We start from the raw sequence: 15,948 nt of genomic DNA on the forward strand, positions 1-15,948 counted from the left end.
GCCTGACTCCAGAAACCACCCCAGTTAACGATAGCTCTTCCTCTGTTAATAACGTGGACTTGTTACAGTCTAGATAACTTTAGAGACTCGGCACGAGTCCCAAAGTCATTATTTATCATAACTAAAGAAATGTTTGAAGCCCCCTAACTCACTAGGATCATGAACTTTGATTTTATATTAACCAAAAGAATTAATCCTCCTATGACTTAATTAATTTAACTGTCCACAGCATCAATTAGACTTTAATATATTATTAGCAAGCTTTAGCAGGGGAAAATGACATACAGCTTCTTCAATCAAAAATCAAGAGAGAAATATATGAAAGAAATTTAGAAATCACGCTTCCCTCTAGTCCCTATACTGCGTCACTGAACCTTAAGAGAGGCTTTGGGATGCAGTTCCACTCTTTCCCAGATGCTGAGTTGATCTTGGCAGCAGAAAACTTCAATATCCATGGTCGGGGACCCATCTTGCCATAGCAGAGTCCTTTTTTAGAATAAATCCAAAGTTGAACTGGTGAGTATTCTTCATGAGCTCAGTTCTTTATCCATAGGTGATCTTTGTCTGTCCCACATGTCCACTGCAGCATCATTGAGATGTTTCTTGGGTTGAGAGTAGGGCAGGTGTCGAATCAGAACGTCGGGTTGTGGATAAATGAATCTTGTTCCTTTCTAAAGCAGTGCGAAGTCTTCACCTTCCCTTGGTTCCAAAGTATAGCCACAATCTTGATCCTGCATCTCCCTGTGGTCTTGACTCGAACGCTGCTGGAACGAAGAACCCCGTTCTTCTCCTGCCTCTACTTTTTATACTCGGTATTTCAGCCGTGTGCACATCTGTGACTTACACAACTATCTACTTCTGCATCTTGGCTGTGCTTGCACAATCTCCCATTGCACCATTAGGTCAACCACTTTGGCTAACTTCCTCTTTTAACATCTGGTGTTTTTGCTAATTTCACAATCCCACTCCCTGGTTTTTCCATTCTCACATTTCTTGCTCTTACGCAACCCCTTTCATTGTGACACAATATTAAGACATCTCATCTAACTTGAATAAGATCCTTCATTTATGATTTCTCACATTTATTCTTTAAATCAAGATCACATACTTCATTACTTTGATTAGTGGTACATTATTAAAATGAGGATTACACAAGTTTCCATCACATCAAATCATAATACTGAATTACTTGTTTCTTCTGGGTTTCTATTTCAATACAGATTATGTACGTTTCATTACAATAAAGGTTATATAAGTTTCAATCAACATGAAATCATGATTCATGATAAGATTACTTGTTGCCTCTGGGCTTCTATGATCTGTTTTCTGTGTGTCCTGGAAAGATTTCAATCAGTTCCAACCAGGTTTTACAACAGTAGCCACTGATAGCCTAGCAGCTAACGTTTTCATACTGTTTTCTAATGAGAGAGAGCTGATGAGAAACTGCTGTTAGAGGAGAAGTTCATTAAAAACCAGAGGATTTAGTGAGGAAAGGTCAGTCAGGATCAGAGCTGGAGCTGCTGGTCTTCAGTCTGTTTCCAGCTCAGCTTCTCCATGTCGGTATTTAGCTATAAAGATGCTACGAGTCAGAGCCCAACATGCTGAAAATGTCTTTTTCTGAATGTGAAGGAAACATTTATGTATTTTCTATTTCACTTGTGGATAATTTCTCTTTTATTCTTGGCTTTAGCCTGTGAACCAGGACGTCTCAGAAGTCATTGAGTTCTCCCAGTGTGACCAGCAGACTGAAGCCTGTGACCAGTGTTCCCAGTATAAGAAATAAATGTTTCATTCTTTCACTTTTTGTGTATTTTTAAATATCTCAATCTGAAGTATTATAATACAGATAATGTAATGAAATAAAAAGAATTTATTCTGTTAGAATTATTTTCACTCTTTGCTGTCAATAGCAGAGTTTATATACTGTCATATATTTTTTCTGGAAAAAAGTCAGAAAAATATATAGTTTAATGTTTGACAACGACTGATTTATAAATCAAGTCCTTTCTCAATGTATAAAAATAAATTCAAGAAAATATTTTTTCTTGTCTTGAAACATTAAATGTACATTAAATTATGGGATTATGTAAATATGTTCTTTAATAAAACACTGTAAAAGTGTGTCTGTTCATCAATGTCATTATAAAAATGATCAGAATAATTTCTATCAAATAAAACATTGTGCTCTTTATTCAGAAATGCCCCAAAACAATTAAATAATCACATCAAAAGTTAGAAACTTAAGTCATTTCTTTGATTGCCAAATATATTCATGTGTGTGAGAAAATGTGTCAATGACAGGAATTAATTTAAAATACTTTGTAGAACGACACTTTGTGAAGTTCGGTCCATTTACCTTTGTTAGCTTACTGGCACAGATTCCACGTTCAATATGGCGGTCGCTGTTACGTATCGCAGCAACGGGCCGACCAGCCCCATGTGGCGTCTACGTATTTATGTCTATGTCCATCCATCCTATTACCCTTGTAGGGTTGCAGGGGGCTGGTGCCTATCTCTCTAGTGGCAGTTGGGCAGGAGGAGGGGTAAGCCCTGGACAGGTTACCATGTTTTTACTCTGGAACTCCCTCGGTGAGATCTTTGCAGAAACACCTTTGGCAGGTGTTTCTGGATGTACAGCAATTACTGTACATGTAAGTTTATTAGCTGCATTTAACTTCGCACATTCAAAAACTCAAATTTCTCAGATTTGATGCAGACTATTAACAAGGATTTGTTAGTGCTGCTATAGATTCTGAATTGCATGTAGTTGTGGACTTTGGATCATTCTATCCTATGAATTTACTTCTGTCTATACGTCTACATTGTAGTACTGGCTGTACATCTGTGGTTGTTAAGGCAAACATTTTCCCCAGTCTGAAGTGTTTTCCAGTTCATAGCAGGTTTTCTTCCAGCATTGTTCTGGGTTTAGCTCCATCCATCTGCCCACCAGATCAGACCAGATTCCCTGTTATCCATTTCCACACCATGATGATGCCACTACTACAAATGAAATTAAATTACACCTTGGTAACTTCTTAAGGTAAATTGGTTTTGCTGGATATAATTTAGGGGGTGTTAGAGTAAACACCCCCTAAATGTATTCAAGTACATTTGTACTTGAATACATTTGTATTCAAGTACAAATGTTGAATACAATGCAACATTTGTACTTTCAAATTATTCTCCGTTTTGTATTACCCCGTCACAGAAATCCAAATAACAGAATCCCATTGAACTTTTGTGTCACAATGTCTCAAAGTTTTGAATATTTTTGGAAGGTACTGTATGTCAATTTTCTGCAAATTTCAGTAAATGTCTGATCTAAGCTCATGTCTATTTTAGAAGAAATGATTTATAAACTTGGTCAACAGTGTATATTTTTGTCCTGTCTGATCATTTGACATTTGGTGTGGGAGACCCGGTGCTCTTATAACTGGGTTAATTGCATTAAGCTGACTGGAAACCTTTCTGTCCTTTACATCAGCTCTGTACAGTGTGTGTCAGTGCTCACTGCCCATTTTCTTTTTTTAAATCAAATCTTCAGTCATCTGCTCCACTTCCTGTCCTAAATCTGAGAATGGCCCCTTTTGACTTAAATTAGCACCAAGAACACACACACTCAAACTTTTCTGGTTCTCCATTTATCTTTCTCATTAACCTTAAACAGGTTGATAAAATCCCTCGGTGCAGATTAAGTCAAGAGCAATCCACAGTCAAATTCAATAAATGGGAATATTATTGAAAAGTTAATTTACTTCAGTAGCAGATTGATGATTTCAATCCTTTTTTGTTGTGACTATTTTCTGTTTAAAGCTGATGAAAACACAATACTTCACATTCGAATATTTCCTCAGACCAACACCAAACCATTTTTCTGCAGAAATGTGGTATTATTATTAACAACAACGACAACAACAACAACAATAATAATAATAATAATGAAGCTTGTTTAATATCTGGTGTTTTTTCCAGTGGTATTTTTAGTGTTTGGGCTTCGTTGGACTGAAGTGTTCAAAGAAATGAGGTTTGGTAAGAGCAAACTGAAATCCAACTCAGACTATGAGCTGGATTCACTGTATGAAGATCCAAAAGTGGCCAAATAAGCCAGTAAATAAATAAACATGAGGGGGAGGGTTTTGTTTTGTTTTTTTGCACTTAAATACATAGATTATTTATTAAATACAAAAAAACATTTTAAATACTGTTAGTCAATTACAGACCCTTTCCAAACAAAATAGAATATCACGGTAAAGTTATTTATTTCCCAAAATCCCATTTATTTTCATAGGTTATGGATTCAGGGCCCACAGTTTAAACATTTTTCAGTTGTTTATTTATTTTTACAAAATTTGGGCTTCCAGCTCATAAAACCCATGAAAACAGGAATTTTTAAAAAGTTAGAATACTGTTAAGAAATCAGCCTAAACTACTTAGTTTTTGGAGAAAAAAAGGAAAGAAATTAAAATCAAAATATGGTATGATTTCAATACTTGGAGGGAAGTCCTCTTGCCTTAATGGCTGCCTCCATGCAATGTGGCGTTGAGGCAGTCAGCCTGTGGCGTTGCCTGGGAGCGATGGAAGCCCAGATTTCCTTGATTCTTACAGTCAGCTCTTCTTTGTTTTGGATGTGGTGCCCCTCATTTTCCTCTAGAGAATTACTCGTAGACTCTCAATGGGGTTAAGATCTGGTGAGTTGGCTGGCCAGTCAAGCACTGTGATGGCTTGGGCATCAAACCAGGTTTTTTTCCTTCTGGTGCCAGGGCAGGGGCCAAGTCCTGCTGGGAAATGAAATCTGCAACTCCATACAGATACTTAGCAAAAGGAATCAAAAAGTCCTCTAAAACATTCTGGTAGACTGTTGTAGTGACCTTGGATTTAAAATAGCAGAGTTTACCAACACCTGCAGTGGACATGGGGCCCCAAATCATGACTGACTGGATATTTCACTCTGGACCTCAAGCAGTTTGGGTTCAGTTTCTCACCCATCCTTCTCCAAACCCTTGGACTTTGATTACCAAATGAAAGGTCTTGGACCACTGGCCAATGGTCCGGTCCTTCTTCTCCTTGGCTCAGTTTAGATGCTTCCTGCATTGGCTCAGGTTCAGAAGAGGCTTCTGACAGTCGTAGTCCATCTCCTGGATCTGTATGAATTTGGTGGTTTTTGAAACTGTGACTCTTGCCTCATTGTTTCTGGATCTCTGCCAGATTCTTCAGTTTTCTCTGTGTGATAATCCATTCTCTTCTCTTACACTTTCCATTGACAGGCTTGGACACAGCATTCTGTGAACAGCCAGCCTCCTTATCTATGAACTTCTGTGGCTTATCCATCTTATGGAGGGTATCAATGATGGTCTTATGGCCAGTTGGTCTAAAGTTTTCCCCATGTTGAACCAAAATGAGAAATTTGAACCAAACTGATGTTTGGTGGAAACCTGAGCAGGTGCTTTGAGCTTAGTAGATGATTATTGTGTGACACTTAGTTTACAACATCCAAGTCCTGTAAAATTTGGACTGATTTCTCCACAGTATTCACATTTTTTGAATTCCTGTTTTTGTGGATTTTTTTAGCTGAAAGCCCAAATTATATTAAAAATAAACCACAAATATTTGAAATGATCAGGTTTTGTTTTTTTCTGTTGTTTTCTAGTTAATTTAGTTCCTGTGTTGTCTGCTCTGATTGCTCCCAGCTGTGTCTTATATTAACCGTTGTGTATTTAATCCCACCTATGTCTGTGTTTCCCCGTTGGGTCCTCGTCACCCTGCCTCTGTTCCATCTGTTCCAGTGTCTGAGCTCCTAACCTTTTGCTCGCTGCGCTGCCTGGACATCTGTACTCTTTGCCAACATCATTAAAGTTATTATTGCACATCTACCTGGGTATACCACATCTATCCTCACCTCTCAATAGAATTATGGCAATTAAACAATATTTCCATGATATTAAACTATTTTGGAAAAGATTTGTATAGCTTTCATTTACAAAAGCACACACACCTTGAACCACATCTGTAATGATAATCTGTCATTATCATTACAGATGATAATGACCTGGACTACAGAGAGGAGGTGGAGGAGCTAGTAGTTTGGTGCAGAGAGAACAGCCTGATCCTGAATGTTGACAAGACTAAAGAAATGATCGTCGACTTCAGGAAAAATCGGCCCAGCCACTCTCCACTGCTCATAAATAGTTCGGCTGTGGAGGTGGTCAGCAGCACCAAATTTCTGGGGGTGCACATCACTAACGACCTCTCCTGGACTGTGAACACCGCATCTCTAGTCAAGAAGGCACAGAAACGTCTGTATTTCCTGCGGAGGATGAGACGAGCACACTTGCCCCCACCCATCCTCAAGACGTTCTACAGAAGCACCATAGAGAGCATCTTGACCAGCTGCCTCTCTGTGTGGTGTGGTGGTTGTAGCGTCTCCGACTGGAAGAACGTGAGGAGAGTGGTGCGGAGAGCAGAAAGGATCATGGGGGCCACCCTTCCCTCCGTTCAAGACCTTTCATCCCGGCGCTGCGTGTCCCGGGGTCGAAACATCGTCAGAGACCCTTCACACCCACAGCATGGATGGTTCTCCCTGCTGCCCTCTGGAAAGAGGTTTCGAAGCATCCGGTGCAGGACATCCAGGTTCCGAAACAGCTTTTTTCCACTTGCCATCAGACTGCTGAACTCCCAACCGTATTGCACTTGAAAATCTGGTCTCCACATTATATCTGCCTCTTGCATAGAACAAAGAACTCTTTTACTGTTATTCCTTCACTCTATATTTTCTATATTTAGATACATATTTACTGTCTTGAGCTGTATGCAACGAAATTTCGTTTTGTATTCACCTTGTGTATGTAATATGACAATAAAGTTTAACTAACTAACTAACTAACTAACTAACTAACTAACTAACACACACATATATATAATTTTATATGTCATAATTCCATTGCTGACTGCTGCAAAACATATTTTAATCAGTGGTCAGAGCTACCACTGCTCTAGTTAGTAATTGGTCAGAAGTTCAAAGGTTTTTAGAGCTGCAATGACAGTTTATTTTATTTCTGTCAGGTCTGGGGTTGTTTTGGAGTTTGATTTATTGATTCTAGTTTCATTATTATGTGTTCTTTAGTCTCTTTCTTTCATAAGATCAACTTTGTTTCTGTTTTACTTTAGTCAGTCTTTTCTTAGTGGTTCTAGTTTATTATGCTTAATTATTTCTTGTGTCTAGTTATTCTTTACTCTAATTTAATTATGTTTTTATGTCTATTCATTCTTTAGTGTTAGATTCACTTTCCTAGTTACCCAGTTTGTGTTGTCCCCTTCGCCCACTGTGCCATTTTCTCTCTCTCTCTCCTCAGCCTGCATTCTGTTCTCTCCCCTCACACATGCAGCCCGTTTCTAGTCTTTTCCTTGTTCCATAGTCAAGTTCCCAGTATTTTATATGTTACTCATTTTCAGTCACTCCTTGCTGGTCCCTCCTGTGACCTTCCTATTACTTCTCTGTTGATTCCCTGATGTTCTTTCCTCTGAATTCCTGTTTTTGTTTTTCTCTGGCTCCCTATGTCCCAGTCTTTTTTTTTGTAAGATTTTTTTTCTTCATTTTTATTAAAAACTTCATCACCTCGCTGTCTCTATTTCATTGCGTTTGGATCCACTTTAAAACCAATAACTATGACAATTTCACAATCAAATCTGACATAAATATGAAACAAATATTTTATGAATTTGAAGTATTTCATCATGTATTAAAATGACCTTTTATTTAGATTTTAATGAATAAATTTCACACTAAATCATGTATCATTATGGGTAATTCTCATATTTAACCGTTATGCGGTTAAATGTGCATAACGGTTTAACCGCTATGCACATTTAATTGCATAGAGGACTGTGTTTGTTGAGGCAAACATAGAGGACTGTGGCAAATGATACAAGTTTTACGTGTGTGGTGTCGGTTGGACCCCATTTCAACATACAAGGGTTAAATATCAATTCAGGATCGGGAGTTGTTTGTGTTGGGTTTTTGGATTTTTCTCATTTTTTGTGTTAGTATTGTTTTATTGACATCTACTTTGTTCTTCCTTCGTAATTTTAGTTAGGTTTATTTTTTTTTGTCTAGTCTTTTTTAGTTATTCTGAGTATTCTGTGTTCCTTAGTCCTGATTAGATCAGATTCTTTCTGTTCAGTTCTTTTGCAGTTTCTCTTTATGTCTTTGTCCCTCGACTTTATTATGTTTCTTTAGTGTTTGAATTATTTCCAGCTCCCTTGTGTTCGCTCCCTTCTCTTTCCTGTGTATCCTCCATCTTCCCTGTGCCCCCTTCTCTCCTCCCCTCAGCTGGCTCCTGCCCCAACTACTCACACCTACTATCATTTAGCCCATCAGTCAGGTCTATTGCTCCCATTTTAAACCTCCCAGTATTTACGCCTCTCTGTTTCAGCCGCTAGTCGCCAATTCGTCTCATCACTCGTGCCACCTGTCGTCTCCCTGGTTCCTAGTGTTCTCCTCATGTCTCTGATTGGCTTGTTTTCGATTTTGTTTTCTGGACACATCATGACAAAATGCATTTTCTTCCTTTTTTTATTCAAACAGGTGAACCTAGACAAATTACAATATAACTTAAATAAATGCATATAAATTTATTACAATGACATATTTCAACTGATTACAGTTTACACTAAATAAAAACATGAAAGCATGTTTCTCAAGAAATTATGTCAATTATACCATAAAAACAAGAAGAAATGTTGCCCAACAGAAAAAGAAGCTAGTGTAAAGTAAAATATTTATGATCATTTAGGTCTGGACTCCTTTTGCATGAATTGCTGGATTAATTCGGTTTGGTAGGAGGCTAATCACTGTTGAGGTGTTGCACAAAACCCACACATTGCTTTAACAGCAGCTTCTCTTTATTATTTTCTCTGGTGTCTCAAATGTATATTTCAAAGATTGTCTAAAAAGTTTAGGTCAGGCCAGTTTCATCATGGCCCTTACAGCAGCTATGTGGTGTGGTTTTGAAGGGTTAGGGTGAATGAATTTAACAAATTATTTGGCGAGAAATGCATTTGTAGAAACAGGTGCATTCATTTCAGAATCTTTTTCTTTTGTTGTGGCACTTTCGGCACTCCGTATAAATAGTGCCACTGTGCTGCAATAAATCATACAACTTGACCTATTTGTTTGGAGAAGGTGACCCACAAACCTTTCCCAGGTTTAGAATGCCTGATCGGACTGCATCACAACGATTTGTCCCAACAGTGCAGCAGCATCACAACTAGACTGAACGTTTTGAATGACTTATGTAATAAATATAGCCGAACCTTGGTAGTTTGCTGTGTCAGTGCGCGTGCGTAGTTGTTGCGCGAGCTGGTCTGTCGCGGCGCGGGGACTGAGGCGGCGGCGGTGACACCTGCGTGAAGCTGACACCCCACCCACGTCAAAAAATCCAGCAAATAGTCTGAATGGTTAGTGCTCCGTTTGTGCAGGTTTGTGCCGTTAAAATTTTCGTTTGTGCAGTTTTGGTTTCTGAGATATTAAACATTATTTTTTAGGTCATCTAGAGTTCACCATCCCCCCATATCGCTCCAAAACAAACAAAAGTGGGCTAGTTCGTTAGTGCTCCGTTTGTGCAGGTTTGTGCCGTTAAAATTTTCGTTTGTGCAGCTTTCGTCTTTGAGATATTAAAAGTTATAATTTTGGTCGATGACGTCATCATCCCCCCATATCGCTCCAAAACAAACCAAAGTGGGCTAATTCGTTAGTGTTCTGTTTGTGCAGGTTTGTGCCGTTAAAATTTTCGTTTGTGCAGTTTTCGTCTTTGAGATATTAAAAGTTATAATTTTGGCCGATGACGTCATCATCCCCCCATATGCTCCAAAACAAACCAAAGTGGGCTAGTTCGTTAGTGCTCTGTTTGTGCAGGTTTGTGCCGTTAAAATTTTCGTTTGTGCAGTTTTGGTTTCTGAGATATTAAACATTATTTTTTAGGTCATCTAGAGTTCACCATCCCCCCATATCGCTCCAAAACAAACAAAAGTGGGCTAGTTCGTTAGTGCTCCGTTTGTGCAGGTTTGTGCCGTTAAAATTTTCGTTTGTGCAGTTTTGGTTTCTGAGATATTAAAAGTTATAATTTTGGCCGATGACGTCACCGTCACCCTATCACGTTCCAAATCAAACCTAAGTGTGGGCTACTTCTTGTAATTCTTCAGATTCTCAGCTGTTGTACAATGTGTACATTTTGTTTTGAACTTCAATAAAGACTTAGAATAAGAAAAAATGTGTCTCATTTCAAGAAATGTTTTAAGATAGCAATGTTTTTTCACGAACGTAGCGTTCTCTCCACAATAATTGAATCCTAATAAATGACATGCAGCCTGACCCTAACGTAATGTGTATAACCTGTTCAACTGTGCTTTGATTTCGGAGGTGGTCTGAAGAATTATATTCACATTGTTGATGTACTGTCTGCTGATTATGCAGCAAACGTGTAAAAAAATTACATGAGCCTATAAAGGCCAATTTGCTAGTTGAGCATTAATTTACTTACCTTGTTAAAAAATCAAAATCGGGGTTGAAAAAATTCCAAAATGACTTATTCAAAACGATTTGAGACCGCTAGAATATTAACGAGAGGTTGAAATTACACTTGCTCTGCAAAACAAGATGGGGGGGGGGGGGCAGGAGGCTCACTACAGTGTGGGTGGAGCCAATCCCAGTTGTGTGAGAACTATGTCAAAGTTCGCAAAACATGTCTCCTTGAAGCCCATACACATTTAATGTAAGAAATTGGATGAAATGAAAGTCGTTGCATTGAAACTATATTTACTAAATATTAAGTACATTACTTGGATGAACTTTGAAATAATGACACATTTCCGTTTTACTCGGCAAAATCTTTGCTCAAGCAACTAGCAAATTGGCCTTTATAGGCTCATGTAATTTTTTTTACACGTTTGCTGCATAATCAGCAGACAGTACATCAACAATGTGAATATAATTCTTCAGACCACCTCCGAAATCAAAGCACAGTTGAACAGGTTATACACATTACGTTAGGGTCAGGCTGCATGTCATTTATTAGGATTCAATTATTGTGGAGAGAACGCTACGTTCGTGAAAAAACATTGCTATCTTAAAACATTTCTTGAAATGAGACACATTTTTTCTTGTTCTAAGTCTTTATTGAAGTTCAAAACAAAATGTACACATTGTACAACAGCTGAGAATCTGAAGAATTACAAGAAGTAGCCCACACTTAGGTTTGATTTGGAACGTGATAGGGTGACGGTGACGTCATCGGCCAAAATTATAACTTTTAATATCTCAGAAACCAAAACTGCACAAACGAAAATTTTAACGGCACAAACCTGCACAAACAGAGCACTAACGAACTAGCCCACTTTGGTTTGTTTTGGAGAGATATGGGGGGATGGTGACGTCATCGGCCAAAATTATAACTTTTAATATCTCAAAGATGAAAGCTGCACAAACGAAAATTTTAACGGCACAAACCTGCACAAACGGAGCACTAACGAACTAGCCCACTTTTGTTTGTTTTGGAGAGATATGGGGGGATGGTGAACTCTAGATGACCTAAAAAATAATGTTTAATATCTCAGAAACCAAAACTGCACAAACGAAAATTTTAACGGCACAAACCTGCACAAACGGAGCACTAACCATTCAGACTATTTGCTGGATTTTTTGATGTGGGTGGGGTGTCAGCTTCACGCAGGTGGCGGTGACACGTCGAACAAAAATCCACGGACTGCAAGGCTCGTGAAGGTTCGAGCGGTGCGAGATGGCGGAGGGCCGATTTTGGCCCGAAGGTGCACGAGGGCGCTCACGCTCCACGGGACGCATCCAGACCTAGTGAAGTCGTCACAGGGGTTAGACTGTGGAATCTGACGCGACCGTTTGCGGTCTGCGTTGGCCAGTGGAGGCGCGACAGCGATCTGTGCTGGAGGCTGTGGTCCATCCGGAGCTTCCCTCTCCTGCGCAGCAGCGTCCATCCTTCCATCCATCCCGACAACCGCCAGCTCCAGGTCCAACGGGAGGCCGGCGAGCGGCGACAGGATGTAGCGGCGGATTAACAGAGGAGAGAGGGGCGCTCAGAGGAAGAGAGCTGGGCCGAGTGGACCGGACCGGACCGGGGTGGCACGGAGGGGACATGGGGAAGGACCAGGAGCTGCTCCAGGCCGTGAAGACCGAAGACCTGCTGACAGCACAGCGCCTTCTACAGAGACCGCGGCCAGGAAAAGCCAGTTAGTATCCATCCATCCATCTCCCATCCTCCGATCTCTAACACACACACACACATACACGCGCGCGCGCGCGCGCGCGCGCGTGTATGTGTGGGTGTGTGTGTGTGTGTGTGTGTGTGTGTGTGCACACTCCTCTGCACGCGTGCATCTGTTTGTGCTTTGACGTTGAGAATGCGATAGTGATGACGTTGACTTAAGTGAGGGCGGACATCATCAGGATGTGATTAGAAATTAGGCAAGATTGTCTCCCCATCCTCTGCAATTAGGCAGTTTGTGTTGGCATCTGCATGCCGCCACAGACATAAATCTACATAATGTCCTTCACGTCCACAGTGAGGACGCTGTGCACGTGGAGAGCTAGAATGTCCTGCACTGCTTGGGACGTAGAGGAGGATTATTGGTGTGTGAAGACGCCAGATGTTAGCGGAATAAATGTGATGATTGTAAGAGTACACGTGCAGACATATCCTGCTCCTGGATGGATTCAGCTTCAGGTGATAATTACATTTCAATTACAGCCTTGAAAATGTTCTCCTCTCCCATCTCATAAGAATCTTCCTCCTCCTCCTCTTCTGTCACCTACTTTCCTCCCTGCTCTCCCTTCACCTCCTCCTCCTCTTGTGTGTGTGTTTGTCTATGATGAACATTGGTGGCAGTAACAAGGAAAAGAAAAAATGCTTCTCCCTTCAAACGCCAGAACAGATCAGCTTGCAGGGCTCCGGCCACTGCAGAATGACAAAGGGAGCTGGGGGGGGGGGGAGGGGGGTGCAGGACAGAAGGACTCAACCCTTGAGATATGGATGCAGGGAGGCGAGGAGACAGAGTGCTGGAGGGTGGTTAAAGTGTGTGTGGTGTGTGTGTGTGTGTGTGTGTGTGTGTGTGTGTGTGTGTGTGTGTGTGTGTGTGTGCTGAGGTTTATGTTTGAATAATGAAACAGTCAGCCAGGTCTCCCTGCTGGAGGATTGTTGCCTCCACACACAGTCACAGGCGAACATGATTGGAAACACACTTCACACTTTGGGTGTTAGTCATGTGCTTGACTGTGTTTGTATTATTAATAGAATGCTAATGAAGTTGAGATCAGCATGTGGTAAGTTGAGGTTGGGGGATCATTTGCTGTTGAAATGACACAAATGAATGTAAGGCTGTACATATTTATACTTTTAGAAATAAAACGTTTGCATCAGATCTTTTTCTGTTTGATATCTTAGTGTAACAATTTGTAGTACATCCATTTAATGAGACAAATGAGATTTCATAAATAGTGCTAGTTTTCACAAGTTTAAGTTTGAACAAATAATGTTTTTCATTGAATTTGTAATAGTTTAGTCTACGCTTAACAAGTCCTTCCTTAACTAACTCTAAGGAGCTTTTAGATAGACATGCACTGATCACATTGTGTTTGATGAATAGAAATGATTTATTTATGTTTGTCTTTTGTGGGATTTGTTTTTTTATATTATTTAATCGCAAATAAAAGGAAAAAAATAGTTTTGGGCTTATTTGTCTCCAAAAATGCATTCAAGTATTCCCTTTATAAATGTTTTTACAAATATAGAGTAAATGTTTAATCAATCTCAATTTGTGTTTTTAAACAATGTCTCTTTGGTTTGGATTAGGCAGGAACTGGTTTCCATACCTTAGCAGTAACATTTATTGGTATTTACTGATAAATACCAAAATTTAACAGTAAAATTCAGGATTTACCAGAATAAAAAAAATACCACAAGTTTTCAAAAGCTATAGTTTTAAAACTGCTGAAATTTCCCATCATACCCTTCCTTTGGGTAAAAGTGGTTTTAATAAGGACACCAGAATAAGGGCTAACATGACCAGGGTTTTCTCTTACCCACACAAAACAAAAATATATTGCAGATATGTGGCAGTATATTGGACAATATAATTCAATAAGCAATACATTCCCATGTCTGAGATTTAGTATTTATGTTTCCCTATGTATTCTAATATAAGCAGGTTTCCCCCAGAAAACTTGCTAAGCCTGGCGGTCGGGATGCCCACCGTGTTTTTGTATTAAAACATTTTACGTTGACAGGAAATGTGAATCATTACTGGGTAGTTATGTTACTGGAAGACACCGTTGACAATGCTTAAAAACAACTATAGTCTTAATATATTTTTTTGCACTTCTGTTAAATCCTAGTTAAGTGGTAAAAAATTACCACTCACCCTCCCCAACCTGTTGCTGCTCATTGCTATTAATTTGGCATAAACCACTGCTGCATTTCCCCCTTTTGTCTTCTGAGTTTTAAAATTCTTCATGCCAAGACAACAATCTTTGACCACACATGACATTTTAATTTAATTAAAAACCTAATAAATAGAATTCATGGCGTGAAGTAAAAGTCAGTGTCTTGGCATATAAAATAAAGCAATAAAACAGCAAAACAGCCAGGAATAATTTTTTCTGTGTTGTATTAATGCTTATCCGACTCTAGACATTACATGACTCCCTTATTTTTTATTTACAAACAAATCCTCATTCTAAACCAGACTTGGTTATTTTCAAACAAAATAAACTGCGACAGACTGGCGACCTGTCCAGGGTGACCTGTCCAGGGTGACCTGTCCAGGGTGACCTGTCCAGGGCGACCTGTCCAGGGTGACCTGTCCAGGGTGACCTGTCCAGGGTGACCTGTCCAGGGCGACCTGTCCAGGGTGACCTGTCCAGGGTGACCTGTCCAGGGTGACCTGTCCAGGGTGACCTGTCCAGGGCGACCTGTCCAGGGTGACCTGTCCAGGGTGACCTGTCCAGGGTGACCCCGCCTCTCGCCCGGTACGCCAGCTGGAGAGGCACCAGCACCTCCTGACCCCACTGAGGGACAAGAGTGTAAGAAAATGAATGGATGGATGGATGGATGGATGGATGGATGGATGGATGGATGGATGGATGGATGGATGGATGGATGGATGGATGGATGGATGGATGGATGGATGGATGGATGGATGGATGGATGGATGGAGTAAATAAAATGTTGTTCGTATTAAAGCATAATAAACACACTATAATTGTTTCCGGAACAAATCAGAAAAGTCCAAATCAACACATTAATGGAACTGGTCTGAACAGAACTGCTACATGTGAATCAGTCTTTAGTTTGCTTGAGGCCATAAAGGTGTTATGTGTTGGCAGCCCATGTCTGAAAAATGTTCATTTTTGAAGAGAGGTCTTATTGAAAACATGTTGTCCAGAACAGGAGTTACTGTTTTCTGAAGTAGATGAAACGGCCTCAGCCATTGGGTAACATGTCTATTCGTCCACAGTAACCAGCAGGTCTAATTGGGTTCTTTTCCGGTTAGCTTGCAACAGGTTTAGCAAAATAAAAAAATAAAATAAAATAAAAAAAAAAGAAACACCAATACAGGCTTTTCCATTCTAGCAAATTTTCCATCATTGCCTCTTCAATTTAGAAATGTTGTGGTAAGCAACGTTCAATGTTTGTGGATGCCTGGAACAATCATACCTGGTTTCTGTTCTCCTTAACACTGCTTTAATGAAAGTAAAGCAGTGTTTCTACTATTTTTTGAAAACTCGACAAAAAAAATGGATAAAACAAAACAAAACACTTTGTCAAATTTGGAACTGGAATTTATCGGAAATGGCCTTTTTATGTTTACTGAGTAAAAAATATCTCAATAGGAGAAATTTCTCAACTGGTTTCTAAACCTTTTATGTCA

At 39.7% G+C, this 15,948-nt stretch overlaps 1 protein-coding gene and 1 long non-coding RNA gene across 7 annotated transcripts in view; one reads left to right on the top strand and one right to left on the bottom strand.

The window, feature by feature from the left end:
• Window positions 1-11,839, bottom strand: part of LOC145551610 (uncharacterized) — a 20,229-nt gene extending 8,390 nt beyond the window's left edge. The window contains exons 1-2 of the long non-coding RNA XR_014087484.1: window positions 11,737-11,839; window positions 9,310-9,398 (exon numbers count right to left, since the gene is read on the bottom strand). This is a non-coding gene — a long non-coding RNA (uncharacterized LOC145551610). The remainder of the gene's footprint in view (window positions 1-9,309; window positions 9,399-11,736) is intronic.
• Window positions 11,734-15,948, top strand: part of LOC103462904 (uncharacterized) — a 133,330-nt gene continuing 129,115 nt past the window's right edge. For all 6 annotated transcript variants that reach the window (XM_008405998.3, XM_081606476.1, XM_081606515.1 and 3 more), the window contains exon 1: window positions 11,734-12,252. In XM_008405998.3, coding sequence (XP_008404220.2) covers window positions 12,159-12,252 — 94 coding nt within the window. In that variant the 5' untranslated portion in view covers window positions 11,734-12,158. The remainder of the gene's footprint in view (window positions 12,253-15,948) is intronic.

This window comes from Poecilia reticulata, chromosome 1, assembly GCF_904066995.2.
Source record: "Poecilia reticulata chromosome 1, P_reticulata-male-v2, whole genome shotgun sequence".
Taxonomy (NCBI): Eukaryota; Metazoa; Chordata; class Actinopteri; order Cyprinodontiformes; family Poeciliidae; genus Poecilia; species Poecilia reticulata.